General features: G+C 44.2%; 1 protein-coding gene across 3 annotated transcripts in view; it reads left to right on the top strand.

Annotated features, from left to right (window-relative positions):
- SLC30A7 (solute carrier family 30 member 7) overlaps window positions 1-25,102 on the top strand; it is a 38,257-nt gene that overhangs the window by 7,385 nt on the left and 5,770 nt on the right. For 2 of the 3 annotated variants that reach the window (XM_036344311.1, XM_036344310.1), the window contains 5 exons: window positions 1,440-1,595; window positions 4,709-4,759; window positions 8,518-8,653; window positions 19,219-19,309; window positions 20,173-20,322. In XM_036344311.1, coding sequence (XP_036200204.1) covers window positions 1,440-1,595; window positions 4,709-4,759; window positions 8,518-8,653; window positions 19,219-19,309; window positions 20,173-20,322 — 584 coding nt within the window. Of the gene's footprint in view, window positions 1-1,439; window positions 1,596-4,708; window positions 4,760-8,517; window positions 8,654-18,519; window positions 18,685-19,218; window positions 19,310-20,172; window positions 20,323-25,102 lie in introns of those variants that run through there. The other variant, XR_004973379.1, reaches the window with a different exon arrangement.

Genomic DNA, 25,102 nt, shown 5'->3' with positions numbered 1-25,102 from the left:
CAACATATATTTTTTTTATCACTTTGTCAAGTTTTATGAAACATCTTGTTGGAATTTTGACCAGAAATTCATTGTCTGCGTTTGTGAAAAATGGACACAATTCAGATCAAAATTTCATGTTCATATGAAATTCCATGTCCTTTATTAAATTGTCTTAGGCATTTTAACAGAAATATTTTTCATTGGGTTCATTTTTAGGTAGTTGAAAGTTTTTATCCCCATGAAGAATACCTATCATTCCTGCTTGTCTCATTGCATAGTCAGGACCTCTAGCACAGTGTTGATGAGAAATACTTCTAGCTTTTTTCCTTGTGCCAGCCTTCATAATCACCTGGGTAGCTTTTTACAAAATGCTGATGCCAGGTTTAACCTCAGAACGTTTGCGTGAGAACCTCGGGAGGAAGCAGCCCGTTTGCCTGACCCCGTGCACTCCGAGGGACTGAGCAGCGGGTGTGGCGGAGGAGCACTGCGGGGTGAAGGCACTCCGAGCTGCCCCGGGGCTGGCTGGCGGCTGGGCTTCGTTTCTGATCACACTGCGTTACCAGCCAGAGGATATTCCTGCGTCTATTGTATGATAATGTTTTCCCCCCTTCAGTTAATTTAAAATTAGTAACTGCATGAGTAGATTTGCTGGTGAGGACCCATCCTTAAATTTTGGAGTTAACTGTATCCCTTTAAGACTACGTTTAGGTCTGATCCGTTTTGAGTCCATTTTTGTGTGTGGTGTGAGGTATGGGTCCAGTATTTTCTTGTATGTAGGTAACCAATTGTCTCAGCGCCATCTGCTAAAAAGGTGATTTCCCCCACTGAATTGTCTTGTCATTCTTGCCAGCAATCAGTTGACCATAAATGTGAGAGTTTGTTTCTGGACTTTCAGTTCTGCTTCACTGTTCTACTGTAATCCTGGAGTTGGGTTTAAAATCGCAATATGTGATTTTTCTACTTTATTCTTTTTTTTAAGGATTGTTTTGGCTATTCCGGATCCCTTGTTGAATTTCCATATAAATTTTAGGATCTGTTTGTCAATCTGTGCTTTATTTCCTTCCTGTACTGTGTGGTAGGAACTGTGTCATTCTAATGAATCAATAACACTTTACAAGTAAATGTTTATGAACTTGCGCAGGGGTGGGCAAACTTTTTGACTCGAGGGCCACAATGGGTTCTTAAACTGGACCGGAGGGCCGGAACAAAAGCATGGATGGAGTGTTTGTGTGAACTAATATAAATTCAAAGTAAACATCATTACATAAAAAAGGGTACGGTCTTTTTTTTTTTTTAGTTTTATTCATTTCAAACGGGCCGGATCCCCCGCGGGCCGTAGTTTGCCCACGGCTGAACTTGCGTCTGGTTTTAGAGCTAGTTCTTTTGCTGATGTCAGTGTTACTGTAACCATTAACAAACATATTTTCACACGCCTTTTGTTCTAACGCTATTCGTAGGCCATGAACACAGCCATTCCCTCTTTAACGGTGCTCTGGACCAGGCCCACGGCCATGGGGACCATTGCCACGGTCCGGAACTGAAACACAGCAGTGCGCACAGCCATGACCACGCGCACAGCCATGACCATGGACACTTCCACTCCCACTCCCACGGTGAGTGCAGCCTGCGGCCTCCCTCACGCAGACCTGCGCAGAGGCCTCTTCCTGGTGAAAGGGTCTGTTACAGTGTCACAGTCGGCTTCCTTTCCAGCGAACCAGCCTGGTTGCCGCGCCAGTTCTTTTTTAGCGTGTGGTGAAACTGGCGTGGAGTCAGGCAGTGGATAGGGCTTTTTTTCAGTGAGTATCCTATCTAATAATAGAGAAACGTGGTAATTAACCATAACTTTCGCTACCCTTCCCATTGGCTAATCAGTGAGATATGCAAATTAACTGCCAACCAAGATGGCGGCCAGCAGCCAGGCAGCTGAAGCGAACAGGAGGCTTGCTTGCTCCAGTGATGGAGGAAGCTAAGGTTCCCCGCCTGCCGCTGCTGGCCTCTGAGCTGCACTCTAAGAAACAATGTTGCAATTATAGAAGCAAAACCATCCCCAGAAACCTGCTTTCAGCCAGCTGGAGCTGCAACAGTGTTTCAATTATAGAACCCAAACAAAAGCAGATACCTGCTTTCAGCAGCCGAGGTCTCAGAGCTGGAGCTGAGCCTCAGAGCTAAAGCCAGCTCTCAGTTCCAGTGACAGCCATAGAAGGTAAATAAATCCCAGAATAAAAAAAAGAAAAAAAGGAGAGGTTGGGAGCTTCAGTCACTCGCAGCCTGAAAACGGCCCTCAGCCCCTCACCCAGACTGGCAAGGCACCCCAGTGTGGACCCCCACCCTGAAGAGGGTGTGACCAGCTGCAAACAGCCATCATCCTCTCATCCAGACTGGCCAGGCGCCCAAGCGGGACCCCCACCCTGATCCGGGACACCCTTCAGGGCAAACCAGCCGGCCCCCACCCATGCACCAGGCCTCTGTCCTATATAGTAAAAGGGTAATATGCAAACTGACCCTAAAAGCAGAAGGACTGGGAATGACTGGTCACTATGACACACACGACCACCAGGGGGCAGACACTCAATGCAGGAGCTGCCCTCTGGTGGTCAGGGTGCTCTCACATGGGAGGAGCTCTGCTCAGCCACAAGCCAGGCTGACGGCTGCCAGTACAGCGGTGGTAGTGGGAGCCTCTCCTGCCTCAGCGGCGCTAAGGATGTCCGACTGCAGTTTAGGCCTGCTCCCCGCTGGCAAGTGGACATCCCCCAAGGGCTGCCGGGCTGCCAGAGGGATGTCTGATTGCCATCTTAGGCCCAATCCCCTGGGGAGTGGGCCTAAGCCAGCAGGTAGTCATCTCCTGAGGGGTCCCAGACTGCAAGAGGGCACAGGCTGGGCTGAGGGACCCCCCCTCCCCCCCGAGTGCACAAATTTTTGTGCACCGGGCCTCTAGTATTATGATAAAAAGCCACTATTTTAAATGAGTGCCCGTGAATGAGGAACAATTGCATTTCAGCAAATGAAAAGCATGATTTTTTAAAAATAAGTTCTTATTGATTTTAGAGAGAGAAGAAGGGAGAGGGATATAGAGAGAGAAACATTGATAAGAGAGAGACATTGATAGGCTGCCTCCTGCATGCCCCCTATGGGGATTGAGCCCACAACTGAGGCATGTGCCTTGACCGAGAATCGAACCTTGATCTCCTGGTTTATAGGTTGATGCTCAACCACTGAGCCACCCCAGCCAGACAGAAGCATGGTTTTTTAAAAGTATGACAAGGCCTTTTGTGCTATATATAGGCTTATAAAAATACAATCGGAGTTTTCAATTCTTCACATTTTCATTGTAATTTTGATAGATATTTACCTCATTGTGCTCTTAGGAATCTTTGTATGCTGACTTACATTGCATTGGGTACTAAGTTATAAGGTATTTAGCAACTTAGTATTTTATTTAAAAATTCTATTTGAAATAGTTTATTTATGAAAATTTTGAGTATAGACTAATAGCTGCTTAAGGGGTACAATTTGATTGATCTTTAAATAATATGCTTAAATATTTTGTGTACTTGCCATATTGGCAGAATTCTAAAGCTTTAGATTTGAAAATATGACAGGGGCCTTGGAGACTGAGTTTGTAACTGTGACACTGGTATGCTTTAAAACCTTGCTTTTCTAAGTTTTGTGCTCACATGCATCCCAAAATAATTTTGAAAAACTATGTATCCTTCATAGTTGGGATGATTTCTTTAAAAACTCCTCGTGACATCAGGTCATAAGGAGATCCTGGCAGCTGGTGACTAGGACTGCCAGGCTTTCGAGACAAGGAGTCTGACTCCAGAATCTGCTCTTGACTATCCTTGTGCCTTCTGTACTGAGGAGCCCATCTGGGGACACAGTAGCAATGCAGCCTGGATCCCATTTTGCCCTGAAGGACAGCACGGTCTCCCTGGGAAGTGCTGGGAGCTTCCTATTTATCGGGATCCTGCACGTGAGTCGAGCCAGCGGCTTATTATTTTAACTGCTCGCATCTCAGTGATATAAACAGTAAAGGCTCAGCTCTTGTGTTAGGTCAATAAGGTAGGCACTCTGTCCCTCATGGCAATTCCAGGATCCAGGCTCTTTCCCTCAGTGGGATTCTTAACCCTGAGAATGAGGTAGAAGGTCACATGGGACATGCTGACGAGCCCGGACGTGCTTTCCGTCTATTTCTTTGTTCACTACCGAGTGACACACACCTTCTAACTCAAGGCAGCCGGAAGTGTGGTTTTGTTGTTGGCCAGCGTGAAGGAGAAAGGGGTTTGGTAAGCAGCCAGGTATGCTCTGTTCCCAGAGGACTTTGAGAGTGTGCTGGGGGGGGGGGGGGGGCGGGGGGGTCATGTTGTTCCTGTAGCTCTAATGCCAGTGCAGCAGAGACACCTCCGAATAGCTGTCAGAATGACTGTCTCTACCTGGGCCGACAGCCTGTAGACAAATCTGGTGCCTGGATAAGGCACTGAGAACAGGTACACTGTTGACTGTCCGCAGGATTGGCAGGTGGCTACATATTTTGTCCCCACACAGCAAAATGACAGTGTTTTTCTCTATTACTATATTAAGTTTTAAACCTAATTTTGTAGGTCTGACGTGGCTGTATAGTCATGCCTCCTTCGTGATACATTTGAATGAAAGGTACTCTGAATCACAAACATTGCATCAGGAACTGAAGACATGTTCTAAAATAACCTAACTTACCTCTCTGCAGATGGTCCCTCCTTCAAACAGACAGCAGGACCCAGCAGACAGATTCTACAAGGTATGGCAAGGCACTTGTCCATTTCTGTTCCACGAAGCTGGCTTCATAGTTTTCCTTTAACATAGTATTTGTGTTTAAAATGTTAGCCTTCCTAGTGAATTTTCTTATATGTCAGTTTATGGATAAATAACGCTTATTAGCCTGACAGGTTTTAGCATCAATTTTCTTCCTTTTCAACTTTATAATGTACTAAAAGACATTCTTTTATTTTAATTGTCAGTTGGCTATTTTCTCACATGTAATAAGAAGAATAAAATATTGAGAAATGATACTGCATAAGTATAAATGCTACCCATCCCAATGACTATAGTAACATCATAGTCGTATATTTACCTTTGCAGGATTATTAAATAATTTTTCCAAGAATAATATTCCATATGTATTTATGTTGTGGAAAATTTAGTGCTACAAATGCAATGCATCCAAACCCAAAGATGTTCAGTGGCCATAGTGAACCCCAATGTAAACTGTGGCCTTTGGGTGACAATGATGTGTGGACGATGTTTCATCAGTTGTAACAAATGTACACCCTGGTAGGGATGTTGACAGTGAGGAGGCTGTGCATGTGTGGGGGCAGAGGGTGTAAAAATCTCATTAACTTTGCTGTGAACCTAAAACTGCTCTCAAAAATAAAGTCTATTATATTTTTAAAAAATGTAATGCAAAGTGAGACCTCAGTTATATCCACAGGCATCAAAAATGATACCTAAACAGGAGCTTACCTATCATGTCAAACAGTGTATTCCCAAATTTGACGTGCCAGAGAAGATCCGTCTTGTCTGTTCCTGTTTTGGGATGGGAACCAATCTTTGGTCGGAATTTCCACTTAGACTTCATTGTCCAGTTTTCTGAGTCCCAGCTGCCCATCTTTCTGCCTTTATGAACTTGACTTTGGCCTGACCTTCTCAGTAGTTTGTGATCCGGTCCCGCTTCACCTACTTATCTCCCCTGCTTCCGAGGCAGCTCTCGCTTTTGACATTTCCCTGTAAATTTGCTCCTCTGTACTGAGGAGGTTATTTCAGGCACTTCAACGTGTCTTCCAGTCCCCAGTTTCCCATTTGCAAAATATACAGAATTGTCTTAAAACAGCCTTTGCTGAAATAGCTTGTAATGATGCGTAAGGAGTGCGTCTATATCCAATGCTGTCAATGAGCCTGGATAATGAGAGTTCATTTTTAGTTGAGAAACCATCACTGTGTGAGGGGAGGTTAGATTTGCCTTCCTAATTATCTTTTATACAGCTGTTGTGAACATTAGTTTATATTCTCTAAGTGCCCGCCAATTTATGGTGGCTGCGGCAGCCCAGCAGATGGCTGAGGACAGGGATGACCGCCTGCTACTACGCCTTTTCCGTACAGGTGCTCCCACGTGGAGAACTGATGAGCTGAACTTGTCAGCTTCTTGCCGCATTTCATATTGCTAAGAAAGCCAGTGGTCAGGTCAGTAAATGAGATGCAGCCAGGACTTCCCAAAGGAAAATAAAAAACAAACAGTTCTTTTCTTTTTCTTCTGATGTTTAGAGCTGTTTTCTATTCTGATCCCACCGAAACACTGATTAAAAAATAATAAAGATTTAAAAATCACACATGTCACTTAAGAGTTTTGAAGCGTAGGGCCCCTCAACCCACTTTGCTGTGTATCTTTCTCCAGTTAATTTTAAAGCTTAAGGTGATCCCAACACTTACTATTCTTTGCTATTGAAATACCCTAGGGAAATGAAATATATTTTCCTATAAGGGTGCCTCTAACATATTTTTGTGATAGAAAAAAGCCATTGTTTTTTTTTTTTTCCTAAAGAATTGTTACAAAGGTTAAAAAAAAAAAAAGAGCCATTGTTTTTTTTGAAGAATTGTTATAAAGGGCAATACCCTATCCCAGCGATTTGCAAGAATTTTTAAAACATGCAATTCCTGACTATATAGTCAGGGGCACTGACCTCTTTTTCTTTAAGTGGTTGAATAAAAAAATGACAGTAGTCATTTGGTGTGAATGCCCTGTTTTGAACCATAAATATACAGGTTATACAATAGAGTTGCATCTTATTAGTTATATTGCATAATTGCATATTAAGGTTGCATCTGGTAGGTTAATTCTTGGTACCAGAAATCCTAATATACAAGTATAGGTACCTGACTTTTTAAAAAGTTACTTTGGAGCTAAAAAGGGTAGGTAGTTACTATTACTATTTGTGTGTGAGTCATTAAAAATTATATCTATTGTCAGATTGGCAAAAAATATTTTTTTGGTGTGCCACAGAATTTTAGTAATTGGTTTATGTGTGCCATGAGATGAAAAAGGTTGAAAATTGTTACCCTATACAATGAAAAAGTAATAGGTACTGAGGAATGAATTACATTTGCTATAATACTTGATATAAACTTCCACGGTGGCAGATGAATTGAAATGTATTTTCCCAGAGTGCATTAGGATTTGATTGGACTGGTTTGTAGTCCATTTTTATTTATTTATTTTTAAAAATATATTTTATTGATTTTTTACAAAGAGGAAGGGAGAGGGATAGAGAGTTAGAAACATCGATGAGAGAGAAACATCCATCAGCCGCCTCCTGCACACCCCCCACTGGGGATGTGCCCACAACCAAGATACATGCCCTTGACCGGATTCGAACCTGGGACCCTTGAGTCCGCAGGCCAACGCTCTATCCACTGAGCCAAACCAGCCAGGGCTAATAGTCCATTTTTAAATTATTAGGAAGTGTTTTCAATTTTAAGCAAATGTATAGTTTACATCTAAAAAATTGTCAGTGAATAAAAAACAAGAAAAATAAGTATTTCTAAAGTAGACCATGCTTTTTACATGTTAGATATTTCTTTTCAGCTAAAGTAGTTGATGCTGTTGAAGAATGTTCTATTTTTAGCAAGGTCTGGTTGAAGTTGTATAGGGCAGCGATTTTCAACCTTTTTCATTTCATGGCACACATAAACCAATTACTAAAATTATGTGGCACACAAAAAAATGTATTTTAAGAGACATTTTAAGAAATGGTGTTTTGCCATACAGTACATTTTAACTATTAAAGATATAAATGTTGAATAATCTGCTAATTAAATACTTAGTTAAACTTGCTTCTTGACATTTTAAAATGGTTTTTCCATCGTGTCAATTCTTAAATGTTAATATTATATCTAGGTTCTTAGACCGTTAGAATCCTACTAATTTAATATTTAATTATTAAAAGTTCAAATATATTTACATCCACTTTAAAATATTAAAATTCCTACTTTTATATCAAGTTTGAGCTCTGTATGTAACTTGAGGTAACAAAGTCTTCAGGATAATTAATAAGTTTGTCAGGTTTAATAGTTAAGGTCTGTAGGTAATTCGTCTCAGATGATAATTTTAGTGACCAGCAGGGGGCTCTCTGTGTTCATGATCCGTAAGTTTTAGCGATGTTTTCTTGACAGGTTCTTTCTGCCAATGACGTTTTTTTCTAAATTGTTAACTTCTGGGCTCTTTTAACCAGAGATGAATGTGCACAAATGATTTTTAGATTCCATGCCTTGCTCTGCTTCCTCCTTTATGGTACTCTGCATCAGGTGTGGTGAGCCTTGCTGATTGAAACAGAAAAGAGTATTCCAGTCCCCAAGGTTCTATTACTTCATTACTAACAGTTATTCCACAGCCTTGCCACTTTCAAATTATTATGTAGGACTTAACATGGGAAATACGATGGTTTCAAGAAATGTTTGCGTTGCCAGTTGCTCGGCTGCGTTTTGATCCCGATGATCTGTTTGTAGGTGTGTTCCTGCACATTCTAGCTGACACGCTGGGGAGCATCGGGGTGATCGCGTCCGCCATCCTGATGCAGAACTTTGGTCTGATGATCGCAGACCCTATTTGCTCCATCCTCATAGCCATGCTCATCGTCGTGAGGTAGGTGTCGGTGTGTTGCTTTGGAAGTGATTATGTTCACAAAGAAACATGGCGAAGTGTAGAAAAGGGTAAGGGAAAAAGCACCTCATTCCACCAGCCAGGAGAACTGTGTGATAATTTTGTGGGTGTCACTTCGGCTTTTCTCTTTTATTCTAAGCCTCTGTTTTGTGGTGTGTTTTTTGTTGTTGTTGTTGTTGGGTTTTTTTGTATTATGTGTAAAGTTATATTCTGAGTAAGAAAACTTTTTTTACCTTTTTCTGATTATAAACTTATAGTCAATATAGGAAACTTGGAAAGGGATGAGAAGTATAAAGAAAAATCAGTCGGGAGAACAACACCTGGAGGTGACATTTCCACTGTTAACAGTATTTCTTTAGTCATTTTTAGGCTTTTTTTTTTTTCATTATTGAATCTCTGCTTTCTGTGCTGATTGTTGAGCTTGGTCAGCATTAGTGTATACCCAGCTTCCGGGTGAGAGGTAGTACAGCTGTTATTTTAAGTCCATAGAATTTTGGGGTGATTAGTTAGCTAGCAAGGTCTTAATTCAATGACAATAAATGATAACAATGTACAGAGCAACGCATAAGGATGGTTCATTATTATTATTTTTAATATGTTTATTTTTAGAGAGGGAGGAGGGGAGAGGATAAATAGAAATATCAGTGATGAGAGAGAATCATTGGTTGGCTGCCTTCTGCACGCCCCCTACTGGGAATCAAGCCCACAACCCAGGCACGTGCCCTGACTGGGAATTGAACCGGCAACCTCTTGGTGCATGGGATGACGCTCAACTAACTGAGCCACTCCAGCCAGGCAAGAATGATTCATTATTGTAAAGCACATATTTCTCTTTACATAGACGGGGGGGGGGGGGGGGCGGGGGGATATATATAGGGTGTGTATAGTACTGTAGTGTGTGTGTTTGTGTGTGTGTGTATCCTATCTAATAATAGACAAACATGGTAATTGACCGTACCTTTGCTACACCTCCCATTGGCTAATCAGCAAGATATGCAAATTAACCACCGACAAAGATGGCGGTTACTTTGCATACGTAGGCGTGAAGCAGTGGAACGAACACTGAAGGTGGTTCCCACCAGAGCGAAGGCTTGGGTCCCAGGTGCCGGAGGAAAACCAGTGCCGGCAGCCAGGGGAAGGGAAGGCCTATTGCACAAATCTTTTCATGCAACAGGCCTCTAGTATATATATATTCAACCCTGAATGCTACGTGGGTCTCTCCAGGTATAATTATAAAATTATGCTCTTCCTTAATGTCTTCAAGGCAAACCAACATTTCTGACTTGACCTTAAAAAAACATAATTTTTTTAAATGGAGGGCAATAAAAAACCTTTAGCTTCAAAGTGCAAAATAAAGACATTCCAATTATCTACTTTTCTGTTAAGAAAGCAAACTTAATTTACATAAATGTTCACATGATAATGAAATATTTGCAAGATCACTCTGAGATGTTTTTCAAATTGGTCTAAAGACTTTGCCTGATTAGCCAAAGCCAATTTTAGGAAATAAATGAAAACCCTTTACAGCCACAACAAAATAGAGTATAAAGGAGTCGTTTTCCCTTACCCTTAATTTTTATATATATTTGCAATTCATCAAGAACAAAAGAACTAATGGGACTTTATACGTTCTCTGCATATAAATGTTCCTCAGTGGAGAGCCTGCCATGGAAATGGATGTCTCCCTTCCAGGCTGCCTGCCCAATGTCCCATTTTCACTTGCGCAGCGAAAGTGATTGCTTAGAAAAAGACAGTTCTTCTCCCCACATTTCCTAGCGTGGGCAAATGGTGATAGATATTTCTGGGTAAGACTGGGTGGTGCTGTGATGAATTTCGTTTCCCAGGAAAGCAGTAGATTGAGTGTGACAATGAGAGTGCAGTTGTTATCTTCTGAAAATGGACGCTTCTCGCAAGAGGCTTCAGAATGGCTTTGCTCCTTTTTCCCATCAGCAGCTGAATTGGAATGGAGAGTAGATTCATGACTTAGATGCAGACCTTTGAACAGTCAGTAGTAACTGAATTTCTCTTTAAAGCGATGCCCTTTGCCCAGATCTGTGGCTTGATTTCTGAGTTACTTAAATAAAAGGGGTACCTATGCATGATGGGAAAAAACACACAAACAGGATGCAGAAATGAGCTGGTACTGGGTGGTATTTCCAAAGCCTTGCTGAAATGGTTTAAATTAGTTTTCTGTAGCTCACCAGGTATCATCTCACGCTGCTTTGTGCCTCTTAACCGTAATCATTTGTTAATATAAAGAAAAGGTGCAAAACTTTTCAATCTTTTCCTTCTTGTCATATTGAAGACACAAATAGCTCAACTTTTAGAGGCAAACTAGGGCACTAGGCTTTAGAAATGACAGATAATGGTCATAAGAGAGGTACGGGATGGAAAGCATGTATACTAGTGAAACCAAATTATGAATTTGAAATTCTAAATCATAGGTGATCATCCATGTTCATGAAGATAGGATTTGGACCAGATACTGATTTTGATAAATCTTGTAGATTCTGTGGTCAAATAGGTAATTATTTGTAGCCCGTATTAAGTAAACGTAAGCATTTTTTTAACATGTAAAAAGCTACCATATCATTTATGAGAAATTGCGGAGATACACTTTTTTTTTAAGAAATGGCTTTGGGTGGTGTCTGAAAGCTTCCTTTGTGGTTTGCCTTTCAAGTGGGTATCATTTGAGAACTGTACTTTTCGGAACTAAGATAGAGTTTCTCAGGATTTTAACTTGGTGCTTTGTATGTGTATCCACAGTGGGAACATTTTTGCCTAGTAATTGTATTTTTTAATTGTATATAAAACCATGAGAACATTTGTAAATACTGATTCGTCTAACACCCTTTCTCAAACATCATTCTGGGAATGCCCTAATACAGCGGTCGCCAACCTTTTGGACCTCACGGACCACCAGTGGTCCACAGACCACCAGTTGGCGACCGCTGCCCTAATACGTTACAGCATCCATGTGTATGTGACTGTTAGCTTCTCACCTACACCTCTAGGAAGTACTGATCGTGCACTGTCCTTGGGGGAACTGAGAAATGTCACTCAGGTCATTCCTTGTGTTCGATGGTTCAGATGAAGTGCCCTAGGGAAGCAAGGCTGGCACATGGAGTGTTCTCCCCGATCGACTACATGTCAGGTCACAAAAGAAGACCTAACAGTGATTCCAACATCTTAAGGTCACGTAAGGTTCCTGGCAAGCAGTCCTGGAAACATTAGGAAGCACAGAGCCAATGCAGTAGTGTGTTAGTGATCATTAGCCAATAACATGAGAGATGCCCAAACTGGCAGGTGCAAAGACACCAACCATACATTAGACTTTGCAGTACCACTGACAGACACCAGGTGGAACCCTAGGACTGATTTCCTGCCGCTGCAGAAGGCCTAGTATTGCAGACAAGAACTCCTGAGTAGAAGCCATCAACCTTTCCAATAGGAGACACCATGCACCTGCCAGACAGGACACGGGCCCAGACAAGACTCAGAGATCTCAGGATCTCCTGCCAGGCTACGTAGAGAAAGACCTCCCTTAAGAAGCCAGACCACAAAGTCTAGAGTCGTGGCTGATTCTTCAGATACTGAAACCCAAACAAAAAAATAAGAGATACAAAGAAACAGCCAACTATGACACATTTAAAGGAAACGATTCAGTCTCCAGAAGCCAAGCCTACAAAAAGGAGACATATCAATAGCCGGATACAGAATTCAAAATTACCATCAGAAGGGTGCCCAGTTGATGGAAAGAAAGCACAGCCACGAAACAAAAGCAGAAAAACGGTACATGAACAAAATGAGAATATCAGCCGAGGGAGAGAATCTATTGAGGAGAGCCCAGCAGACATTCTGGAACTGAAGGATAAAAATAACTGGATTGATTTCCCCGGAGGGACGCAACAGCAGATTTGACCAGGCAGAAGGAAGAGGCAGTGAACTCAGATATAGAACTTAAAAAATGGCTGACCAGGACCAGACGGCTTCACAGGGGAGTTTTACCAAACATTCAAGGAAGAACTAAAACCTATCCTCCTCAGACTATTACAAAAAATTCAAGAGGAAGGAACACTTCCAAGCTCATTCTATGAAGCCAGCATCACCCTAATACCAAAACCAGGTAAAGACAACACAATGAAAGAGAATTACAGGCCAATATCCCTCATGAACATAGATGCCAAAATCCTCAACAAAATCTTAGCAAATCGGATCCAGCAGTACATCAGAAAGATCATACACCATGACCAAGTAGGATTTATCCCAGGGATGCAAGGATGGTACAATATCCGCAAATCAATAAACGTGATACATCACATAAACAAATTGAAAGAAAAAAACCACATGGTCATATCAATTGATGCAGAAAAAGCATTTGACAAAATTCAACACCCATTTTTGATAAAAGCTCTCAGCAAGGTGGGAGTAGAAGGATCATACCTCAACATAATAAAAGCCATATATGACAGGCCCACAGCCAACATCATACTCAATGGACAAAAACTAACACCATTTCCCCTAAGAACAGGAACAAGACAGGGATGCCTCCTCTCACCACTCCTGTTCAACATAGTACTGGAAGTGTTAGCCATTGCAATTCGGCAAGAAGAAGAAATAAAAGGCATCCAAATTGGAAAAGAGGAAGTAAAACTGTCCTTATTTGCAGACGACATGATATTATACATACAAAACCCTAGAGACTCCATCAAAAAGCTACTGGACTTAATACATGAATTTGGCAATGTAGCAGGATACAAAATTAACCCCAAGAAATCCGAGGCATTTCTATACACCAATAGTGAACTTTCAGAAAGAGAGATTATAAAAACAATCCCGTTTACCATCGCACCAAAAAAATTAAGCTACCTAGGAATAAACTTAACTAAAGAGGTAAAAGACCTCTACTCAGAAAACTACAGGACGTTGAAAAAAGATATAGAGGAAGACATAAACAGATGGAAGAACATACCGTGTTCATGGATTGGTAGAATCAACATCATTAAAATGTCCATACTACCCAAAGCAATCTATAAATTCAACGCACTTCCCATTAAAATACCAACGGCATACTTCAGAGATCTAGAACGAACTCTCCAAAAATTCATCTGGAATAAAAAAAGACCTCGAATAGCTGCAGCAATCCTGAAAAAGACCAAAGTAGGTGGGATCTCAATACCAGATATCAAGATGTATTACAAAGCCACTGTTCTCAAAACTGCCTGGTACTGGCACAAGAATAGGCATATAGATCAATGGAATAGAATAGAGAGCCCAGAAATCGGCCCAAACCAATATGCTCAATTAATATTTGACAAAAGAGGCAAGAACATACAATGGAGCCAAGACAGTCTCTTCAATAAATGGTGCTGGGAAAATTGGACAGATATATGCAAGAAAATGAAACTAGACCACCAACTTACACCATACACAAAAATAAACTCAAAATGGATAAAGGACTTAAATGTACGACAGGAAACTATAAAAATTCTAGAAGAATCCAAAGGCAACAAAATCTCAGACATATGCCGAAGCAATTTCTTCACTGATACAGCTCCTAGGGCACTTGAAACTAAAGAGAAAATGAACAAATGGGACTACATCAAAATAAAAAGCTTCTGCACAGCAAAAGAAACCATCAACAAAACAACGAGAAAACCCACTGTGTGGGAAAACATATTTGCCAATGTCATATCCGATAAGGGCCTAATCTCCAAAATTTATAGGGAACTCATACAACTTAACAAAAGGAAGATAAACAATCCAATCAAAAAATGGGCAAAGGACCTAAATAGACACCTTTCAAAAGAGGACATTCAGAAAGCCAAGAGACATATGAAAACATGCTCAAAGTCACTAATCATCCGAGAGATGCAAATCAAAACAACAATGAGGTACCATTTCACACCTGTCAGACTGGCTATCATCAACAAATCAACAAACGACAAGTGCTGGAGAGGATGTGGAGAAAAAGGAACACTTGTGCACTGCTGGTGGGAATGCAGACTGGTGCAGCCACTATGGAAGACAGTATGGAGTTTCCTTAAAAAACTGAAAATGGAACTCCCATTTGACCCTGTGATCCCACTTATAGGAATATATCCCAAGAAACCAGAAACACCAATCAGAAAGGATATATGCACCCCTATGTTCATAGCAGCACAATTCACCATAGCTAAGATCTGGAAACAGCCTAAGTGCCCATCAGTAGATGAATGGATTAGAAAACTGTGGTACATCTACACGATGGAATACTATGCTGCTCTAAAAAGGAAGGAACTCTTACCATTTGCAACGTCATGGATGGAACTGGAGAGCATTATGCTAAGTGAAATAAGCCAGTCAATGAAGGAAAAATACCACATGATCTCACTCATTCATGGTTAATAGAGACCATTATAAACTTTTGAACAATAATAGATACAGAGGCAGAGCTGCCTCGAACAGATTGTCAAACTGCAGCAGGAAGGCCGGGGAGGGTTGCGGGGCAGGAGGTAGGGGGGTAAGAGATCAACTAAAGGACTTGTATGCATGCATAGAAGCATAACCAGTGGACATAAGACATTGGGGGATAGGGGAGGCTAGGGGACTGTCTAGGGCGGGGGGATAAAATGGACACATATGTAATACCCTTTGTAATACTTTAAGCAATAAAAAAAAAAAAAAAAAAAAAAACTGCATGAGAATGCTGGTTAAAAAAAAAAAAAAAAATGGCTGAGGCAGAGGAGGAAATCAGTCAGTCAGTCACATAGAGGGTCAGCAAGGAAAGAGAAGACTTGAACAGCCTGAGGCCCATGCCTCGCAGCCAGATACAAACCACTCCACCCAACCACAGCAGAGCACGCATTCTTCTCACACCCATGCGGAGTGTCCCCCCGATAGCTACATGTCAGGTCACAAAAGAAGACCTGACAGTGATTCCAGCATTGCCTTACGGTCACTTAAGGCCACCGTGAGGATCAAGTTAGAAAAATGTATGAAAGCACTTTAGGAATTATTAAGTGTTGTCTAAACAAAGACGCTGCTAATTGTTTACAACTTGGCATTATTTACTAAAGCTTTCGGTTTAAAGATCAGATGAGTGACATGTAACAGCTGAGTTCCAGAAGTTTCAGGAAAAGGCGACCTTTTGGTGGCTGGGCTCCACGTTGAGGGTATTTCAGGGCGTCTCCTTCCCATTACTGATACAGTAGGTCCTCTCGAGATGCACTGGTAAGCCACTGGCCTGGAAACAGTATAATTGTAAGGAAGCCACTGGCCTTGTGGTTTGGGGTTATCTGTTCTATGTTAGGCTTAGGAAATTCTGGGTTAATAGTCATTGTCTATTACCACGGAATACTTGTATTTATACAAAAGTGACAGCATCTCAACGCCCGCCACAGGACCACACGGCTAAGTGGAGGGTACATTACAATTTTGGGTCAGTTTTTTTTTTTTGCTTTTTTTGTCCACTAAACATTTTGGAGTATGTGACATACACCAGGCCTTCACATGTGTGCGTTCTTCTAAGAAGTACAACTATCTTTCTCTGTGTGTGTCTATTATAAGCACCACTGATAGCGTGCAGGAGGACTTGGCTCAGAAGCCAGATAAAGGAGCTGAAGTAGGAATTATGTGTCAGTTGTTACTATTAGGTGTTTATTCTCAGGTCTAAGCAGTTTCGGTTCCTATTGTTACACATGATCATCACCGGGCGGGTCTTCAGAAGTTTCCTGCCGGAGACCCTCCTGTTGGAAGGGGAGGCTCTTCCACAAAAGCCGCTTTTGAAGTAAGATCTGAATGTATTTCATTCGCAAAATTACTAGCCATAGAGAATAATGACTAACGTGCTTATTTAGTCTGCTGGGATTTCCGCTGTCACATTTAAATTTACACTTAAGATCGTATGATTATAAATTTGATTTGCCTTCAGCTCTTGAAGAATAAAGTCATTACCCTGTTTTACTGGTAAACTCAGAGCAAATGATTCATTCCTTTCTGTGTCGGCTAGGAAGGCGGCGTTGCATTGTTAAAGCTGGAATCGAGTAGTCAACCAGAAGCGAACCTCTAATTGTTTCCAAATGCTTACTTTTGGGGTTTGGGGCAGCTCTGAGCCTGAGCTCAGTCAGGAATTTGCTACGCTTGTCGTTTTCCCCATATCTATCCTTTCATTATGGCTAGATACACTCATGCTCAAGTCTACTTTACCAGTCCCCTTCACAATAGTTAATCAGAAAAATATGGACCCAAACTCCTGAGCTAAACACAATTTTAAAGGCAAAGCTAGAGTTTCTACAGGTTTCTTTTACATAGTTATGGCCTTTGAAATTATTATAGAAATTGACCTTGGTTCTGAATGGCATTTCCCCGTGTGATGTAGCAAGCTCCCTTTTCTCCCCACCGCGGCTTCGCGACCTAGTTACAGCTCCTGCAGCTGGAATTCTTCCATGACTCTAACATTCTCATTGGAGAAAAAGGACCGGTGCATCCATGCGCTTTGGCGACCTGCTCGCCACTGTGGAATGTAAGCATTTCGTTAAAATTCTGTCTAAACAGGCCACCATTCCAGACGTTCTCGGCAGCAAAATCACAACACCTCGACAGACCCTTAGTAAAAGGACACGCTCCCCGTGTAATTCCTTCCATTGTGACGGTCATGGTTTCCACCGACATCTGCAGGCATCAGCAGATCCTTGGGGTACAGATTGGAGAACCAGCTATCAAGTAGCTGAAGTTAAGCAGGATAGGAAGAACCCCCGCTTATTTCTTCTCGAGTGATTCAGGGGCGCTGTGTTGGTGCGTCGTTCTGAGAAGGACAGTGCGGAGGGAGGAAGACGGGGATTGTCGGTGAGGGTGAGAGCAGCCGCCGGGAGCCTTTTGCTGAGAATGAGGATGGAGAGGGAAGGAAGGCGTCACCTGGTTGCCTAAAAGGGGTGACACCTGAGGTTTTAAAGAAGGAACAGAAATCAGGTTAGAGGGCCGTTTAGGGCAGTGATGGCGAACCTATGACACGCGTGTCAGAGGTGACACGCGAACTCATTTTTTTGGTTGATTTTTCTTTGTTAAATGGCATTTAAATATATAAAATAAATATCAAAAATACAAGTCTTTGTTTTACTATGGTTGCAAATATCAAAAATTTCTATATGTGACACGGCACCAGAGTTAAGTTAGGGTTTTTCAAAACGCTGACACGCCGAGCTCAAAGGGTTCGCCATCACTGGCCTTGGTTCAGGAGCCCAGCGTGGCTTGCGGGCTCTCGGGCTCAGGGCCTTCCCAAAGCCGTGACCTGGGAGTCAGCCAGGCCGCCTGGGGAGATCCCACTCCAGGTCGCTCCGTGTGGCTGGCAGTATTGAGTGGGGTTGGGCTTCTGCACTGAGGGTCTCGGTCCTCTCCAGGGGCGTCCTCCGCTGGGAGCCAGCACCTGAGAGCCGGCGAGGAGGGCGAAGGGGTCGGAAGCCGGAGCCTTTTCACCTGCCTTAGGAGTGGCATCTCGTCACTGTTGCCATCTCTGTCATGAGCAGCACGTCCTCAGCTGGTCCAGCCGCTCTCCAGGGAGGGTGCACCTGAGGTCACAGCAGGAGGCAGCGTCCTGGGGTCCGTCACAGTGGACCCCACAGCGGACCGGAGACAGGGGACCACTGAGGAGGCAGTGGGAGTAATCGGTGAAGAGAGACCAGTGTAGACGCGCGACCGAAGGAGGGGAGGGAGGAGCCAGGAACGATTCGGACGCCTTGTCCTTCCCTCAAAGGTTCCGATTCACTGTCAGATGAAAACAGGCCCGACTCTAAGGTGGATCTGACTCAAAACCCCGGCCTCAGAGCCGCCCTCCCACACACCGTTCATGGTCGGCCACGTTTAACCCTCAGCATGGAGCGCGATTCCCGAGCCCGGCGAGGACCGCGCCCGCCACGGAGGCGCTGCTCAGCCGGAGCTGTGCTTGGGTTCGGGCCTCTTTGCTTCAGCCTGCGGTGGGGAAGGTGCGGCCACGGGCCGAACCATCCCGAGAAATCACCCCTGCCAAGGCATTAGGGGTGAGTCCATGAAATGTTTGACCAATGTTTAAGATGATAACTTTGTATGGCTCTCGATTGACGTTATAAATATCCAAATGGCCCTTGGCAGGAAAACGGTTCCCCTCCCCAGGTTTACATAATGAAAGAAGACACATATAATCGGGTTGGAGAAATAGTAACCACTGGACTAGTATGCCCGTATCCGTGTTTTGTATTTTCCTTAACAGCACTACTGAGCATGTGAGGACTGTTGATAAAGGTGCTTGGTGGGTTGCCTTGGAAGACTGAAGCCTGTTTAATAACAGTGGGCTGACTGCTGGTTTAGATCTCGGATGCATTACTTGTTCGGTTGTGCAAGTTTTGTGGCTAAGACATTGACACGTTAATTAGCGCTTTACTTTTACTTTAGATAATAGCTTATCGATCACATGAACGCCTTCATATTTCTCTGATAAACCTGACCACGTCCCACTCTGGGGGGGGGGGTACTCGACGCTCTTCCAGGACAGGCCGTCAGGATGCGGCTTTAATCACCTGCGTCCTTCTCCCCAGTGTCATCCCTCTCCTGCGGGAGTCGGTGGGCGTGCTGATGCAGCGGACGCCGCCGCAGCTGGAGGGCGCCCTGCCGCAGTGCTACCAGCGGGTGAGTCTCCGCCGGCCCCAGGCCGTGCTGCTGCCACGCGTTAGGCCTTTAAGGGTTGAGACTGGTGGCAGAAGTCGTGTGGGGGGAACGAGTGTGTTTGAGGAAGAGAAAGGCCACGTGCTGAGGCTTGGTGAAGAGAAGGTGGCGGGAAGTTGGAAGAGGGCAGGGGACAGGGCAGGCCCAGGTTCGGGTCGTGCTGAGAGGTTAGATTTAGCTGATGAAATGGGAGCATCAGACGCTTTAGGCTGGAAGAGTGTCGTCCCAGGCACCAAGCTTGTGGGTTCGATCCCTGGTCAGGCCACATCCAGGAATCAACCAGCGAGCAAGCGCATCAGTAAGTGGGACAATACATTGGTGTTTCCCTCTCTCTCTCTCTCTCTCTCTCTCTCCCTCTCTCTCTCAAACCAATCAATTAAAAAGAAAAAAAGAAACACTGGCTCCAGTTCACTGACCTTTTCAAAAGACTAGTTTTTCCATCTTGTGAGTTCTCTCTTTTTGTCTCTCTGGATCATTGATTTCGGCCTTTTATTTCCTTCTTATTTCTTTGAGTTTACTTTGTTGTTGTTTCCCTATTTCTTAGCTCACTTGTGTTCCTGTTTGTTCTCTGACTGATGTATTTGAACACGTAAATTTCTCCCAGGAACTCTCAGCCGTGCCCGACAGATTTTAGCATGTGTTCATTCCTGTTTCCCAAACACCTGCCTGTCACGGTGCCGGGCACACGAGTCCCAGGATTTCATGGATTCAAACACCCGCCTTGTTTGCTAGCGGGGAGAATCCGTGCGAACTGACATGCTGCATAGGAATCACAGTGGGAGGAGCCCCTGCGCCTGAGGGTGTTAATCCCCGCCTTTCTGTTGCAGGTGCAGCACTTACAAGGAGTCTACAGTTTACAAGAACAGCACTTCTGGACCTTATGTTCTGACGTGTACGTCGGGACCTTGAAGTTAGTAGTAGCACCTGACGCTGACACCAGGTGGATTTTAAGCCAAACACATAATATTTTTACTCAGGTATGACTTTTTCACTAACTCCTTTTAAAGGTCTTAGAATTTAGTGTATCTACCGTTTTGAAAATATTTACTATTTAACATTATATATATATACATATATATTTATATGCTACACTATGAAATAAGCATAGATGTATTTTTTTTTCAATCACAGTCAAATTTGGGAGATCCTTATTTTAGTTAATCCTCATTATTATACTGATTTGTGTTCCTTTAAGAAAAAGTGGATTCCCCTTTGCTGTATGCTCCTTTAAGACGTGCAAGATGCTGTGTGAAGCCAGGAATTCTAAATAGTATTTGGGATAAGAATAATGCCTTGTCCGTGGTTTTAGCTAAAAGCAGCGGATGCCAGCGTTTTTATTTGACGGCAGGTCTGTGTCGTTCAGTAGCTTAATAGGCTGTGGAGTTTCTCTTCTCACTGTTTGGGAGCACGAAGCAGCCAGTGCAGTGGCAACGTGGTTATGTCAGTGAACGCTGGTGCCGCCGTGAGCACAGTGACTGACAGTCCACGTGAGGGCAGCCACTGTGATTCTGGATGTCCTGGGAGATTAAGACTTTATGTCAAGAACATCCACGGGGAGAGCGAGAACACACAAATTCTTTTCATGGTCTGGTTCGCTGGAAATACTTAGCGAGAAACTAGATGCCAACACGGTTGCCAGTGCTATCTGAACACAGAGCTCCCGCATAGCGTGCCCTAGAAGTCTGTGCCGGAGACCTGGGAGCGCGGCCCTCCTGCCAGCAGGGTTAGCGGCAGCTCATCACAGCCAGCCAGACCCGCTGGTGGGCACTTCTGCAAGGGCGTCAGCCTGGGTTCTTACCAGGTGTCAATGTCATGAAAGGAAAAACAATGGCGGGGATTATTCGAGATTAGAGAGGAAGAGAGAGACGTCGTATCTGTAGGCACAGACAGCAAACAGAACCCGCAGCTGAGTTAGATTCAGGACCTTCTCGGAGACAAGCGCTCGCTCTTCTCCAGAAGAGAAAAGTGGGCCCGGCGCCTTTGGGACTAAATGAAATCATCGTGCACAGGCGGCAGGGACTCGCTGCAGTGCCGCGTGCTCGCTGCAGATCGAAGAACCAGGCCTCTTGGTGCACAGACGCTAACAGTCTCCGTCGCGTGACTCCCATTTAGCCTGGGCTATGTCACGCGGCTGCCATATGACATAGGCTACGTCATGTGACTTCCACGGGAAGCGGGCTAGATCTGCAGGGTGTCTGAGCTCGCTGCTGTTTCCAGATCACTGTTCTCTCCTGTAGCCTCAGTTTCCCCTGGGCGTGCCCTTCCGCCCTCAGAGTGGAGCCCCTGTCGGCCTGTCCAGGACTCGGCCTGGTCACACTGCCCTCGAGAAGGCGCGTTTCCAGGCCAGAGCCGAGCGGGCAGCTGCGGGGCTGTAACCGGAGGAGAAGCTCTGCCGGGAACCCGACAAGCGCTGGCCTTTCAAACGGCCGGAGCTGAAGGTTTACTCAGCTGCTGCTTTGGTTTTGGAAACTGTATTTGGGTTTTGAAGATGTCAAGCTCTGGAAAATACTTTAAGCCTTTTTGTCAGCTGAGGGCAAGCCAACTTCATTTCGTTTCTTGGAGAGACTGAGGCCCGTGGTACAGACGGATCGACACGTTTCCCCAGAGGGGCGCGGGGTTGCCCCGCTAATGCCTCTCCGCAGATTTGAGGGTGCTTTTGTGACCGCTGTTCAGCTCTGACACGTGCAGGATTGAAGCGCTTTATTCACTTATGTGTCCTTTCTGCTCATGCCCTAGCAATGCATGTCCACATGCTCTTAGTTCATCCAGGGTTTGCAGTAGCGTTTGCTTCCATGAATAAAATGTAAAAAATTTTAACCTTATTTTTACATTTAAAATTATACCTGTTCATAGGTTTTCTTATCAGAGGGAATCAGACTCATAACCATAACCCCGCTAGTGCTTTAGGTGCATGTCTTGCAGAGACTGGGAATGCTGGCGGCCTTAGTTCCAGAGGCCAGAGGAGGGTTTTCTCAGCGATCAGTTTACTCTCTGGTTTTGTGACCTGTTTGCGTGTCTTCTAATAGCTGATTTTTAAATCAGAATTTAAGTCATCGTTTTTGGTTAAAAAGCTATTAAAATTTCTGAGGACAACTTGAAATTGAGAAGACTGATAACATCAGACATTTGAGAAGCATGACCTTCCATGTTGTTTATGAAGCTATGTTTTCTGACAGTTTCAGAACTGCCTATTAGGCCTGGCCTTTTCACTCCCCTTTCAGCCCATTAGTCTCCCAGGGCTAAAGCCGCTGGCTGCTCGGCGCGGATCTAGAATTGGCAGCCTCTTCGGTACCCAGATTCCTTCAGGAGTATTAATTAAGTGGCAATCCACTTTTTAAACTACAAGGTTTCCTACTGACATAGAAAAAGTCCTTTCTTTCTCCCATTGTACCAACTCTTAAAAAAATGAGTTATTTGAGAATTGGTGAGATAGAAAACTTATTTTGTATGTTTAGTATTTGAACAGGAGACAGTGGGACACTGGGTTAGGAAGGCCATTTAACATTTTATGTTCCTAGTTTTAAACTGGCTGAATGAAAATCATGTCAGTTTTTTAATACACTTCTGTTTTGTGAGAAATAACGTTTGAAGAAAAATCTAGAATGTGCTTGGGGCTCATGCCCTCCTCGGTTGCCCAAGCACAGAAGGTGACCCTGCCGCACGCCATCTGCTCCCGTAGAACCTCCTCATTTCTCCCAACCTCTCCTTGGCCTGCTTCCGTGGTGCCTTTAAGCCCTGAGCCCCAGCTTCCTGCTTCAGCTCTTGGTGCCCACTCTCTAGCCTCAAAATAGAAGTCACAGCTGATACCAGGAAGGAAGCCGGAGCCTCCTCACAGGCCAGCTGGGGGCCTCAGACCCACCGCCTCCGCCAGGCCCGGCTCCCACTCCCTTCCTGTCTCACCGGGGCTGCCCCATGTGTCTGCAAGGGAGGCCGGCAGGCAGCCAGAGGGAGAAGCTGCCTCCCCTTCCCAGGCGGCCGGCTCTTTCCCACCTGCTGGTGGGGGGTTGACTCGGTTATAAATTGACTTTGCTTGCGAGTCTGCCTCTTTCCTTCCCTGCCCTTCGCTTGCTTTCTTCATCACGGACTGAGGTCCACAGGACCCGGCCTCCTGAGGAGGGGAGAGAACAGCCACGGGGCGAGGCCACAGATCCCTGGGCTTGTGCTTGGGGGGCCCCAGGTTTAGGCGTTTGTTCGTTGGCCGCTCCTGGTGGAATGGTAATAACACCTGCGGCCTTTACTGACCGCCCCGTCTGTCCTCCCAAGACTGTTGTCCCCAGCTTATAGGGAAGGGAGCCCAGAGCCCAGCCACTGCTCATGGCCTGTGACCTCATCAGATTCACTGCTCACTCATTCTGAGCTGACTTAGTGGAACGTTGGTAGTTTTGGAGAATTGATAGAGAATACAAACCAACCAGTAATTGTCAGTAGCCACATTCCTGTTTATGTTTCCACACTTACTTCCGGTGTGTTTCCTCGCCACAACAATGGGCATTTAGTGAGGATGTTCTGAGTCTGTGGCACCAGGTTACATTTATTTTCTCGGGCGCATAGGTGTTAAAAAGAACTAGCTGTCTTTCCAGTTTAAACAAGTGTCCTATGAGCGGCATTATATTTGTGCGTTATTCTCAGGATATAAGACAGGAGTGTTCTGTGGTCCCCACTGTGTGCGGACAGTCCCCAGCCAGCCTGACTCCGGGCGTCAGCCCAGCGGTGGGATTGCTGAGGGGACCCGCATGGCGTTGACCAGCTGGGTGATTATCAGGTGTCTGGAGTGAGTCAGGAACCCTAGTTTGCATTCTTTGGAAATTCCCTTTTCTCTCTCCTTTAAAGGAAATTGGGAGAGGAGAATGGGAAGCTGGCCCAGTGGAGGCTGCCCCCAGCGGGACAGGTGGGGGGCAGTGGAGGAAGCAGAGGGGCTTCTGTTAGACTGAGCTTCTGTGGGAGCTGAGCCCCTCAGGGGACAGCGAGTAATTAACTCACGATTATGCAAAGATCATTTAGCAGCCCTTTGCTTTCCTCTTTGCATTTCTTTCTCTCTTATGGCCTTGAGCTACGTCATTGCTTATCACCACAGCTCTGTGTCTGCACTCGTGCACGGGGCCTACCCTGCTCCCCCATTTTGCTTTCATTCACGGTTCTGTTAAAAGGGAAAAGAAATTAAGCCGTTTACTTGGGCCCCAGTTTTGTCTTCAGCTTAGACACACTAGAATTTTACAGGAGAGTTCCTAAGTATAGTTATTTTAGGGGCCATATGGATTGACTAGATCAAATATAATGAATCAATCATAATAATTTGGTTTACTAGCCTATTAGAGCATATGAAATCCTTTCTCATGTCACACATGATCCTTATAATAGCACCTGGCATGTAGCGAGGATTTATTAAATATTTGTCAAACACTGGATGACTACATAACAATTTTATGAGATAAGTATGGTTGGTATTTTATCAACACTTTTAAAATAGAATAAGTGAATTGGTTTTAACTTAAGCTCAAAATCATAAGATGTTAAGTTCTGTCTTTTTTTCTGCCACCCTCTTCAGGAGAGGGTGCTATTGAATGTATTTCAAAGAGCTTCAACTTGATCAGAGCAAGGGTTTCTTTTCTTAATGAGGCAAAAAGCTGGGGAGCTCCTGGGGCCGCCCAGCTCTTTATTCCGTTAGAGAGGCCCCTTACTCCTGGCAGACGGTGACCTCATTTTCCCGACACTCATGGACACGCTTGTCATTGGTTGCGTGGCTTTCTCTTGTAGAGG

This window comes from Myotis myotis, unplaced genomic scaffold (assembly GCF_014108235.1).
Source record: "Myotis myotis isolate mMyoMyo1 unplaced genomic scaffold, mMyoMyo1.p scaffold_m19_p_18, whole genome shotgun sequence".
Lineage (NCBI taxonomy): Eukaryota > Metazoa > Chordata > Mammalia > Chiroptera > Vespertilionidae > Myotis > Myotis myotis.
Note: the sequence above shows the minus strand (reverse complement) of the source record. Positions and strands in the feature narration are given on the sequence as shown.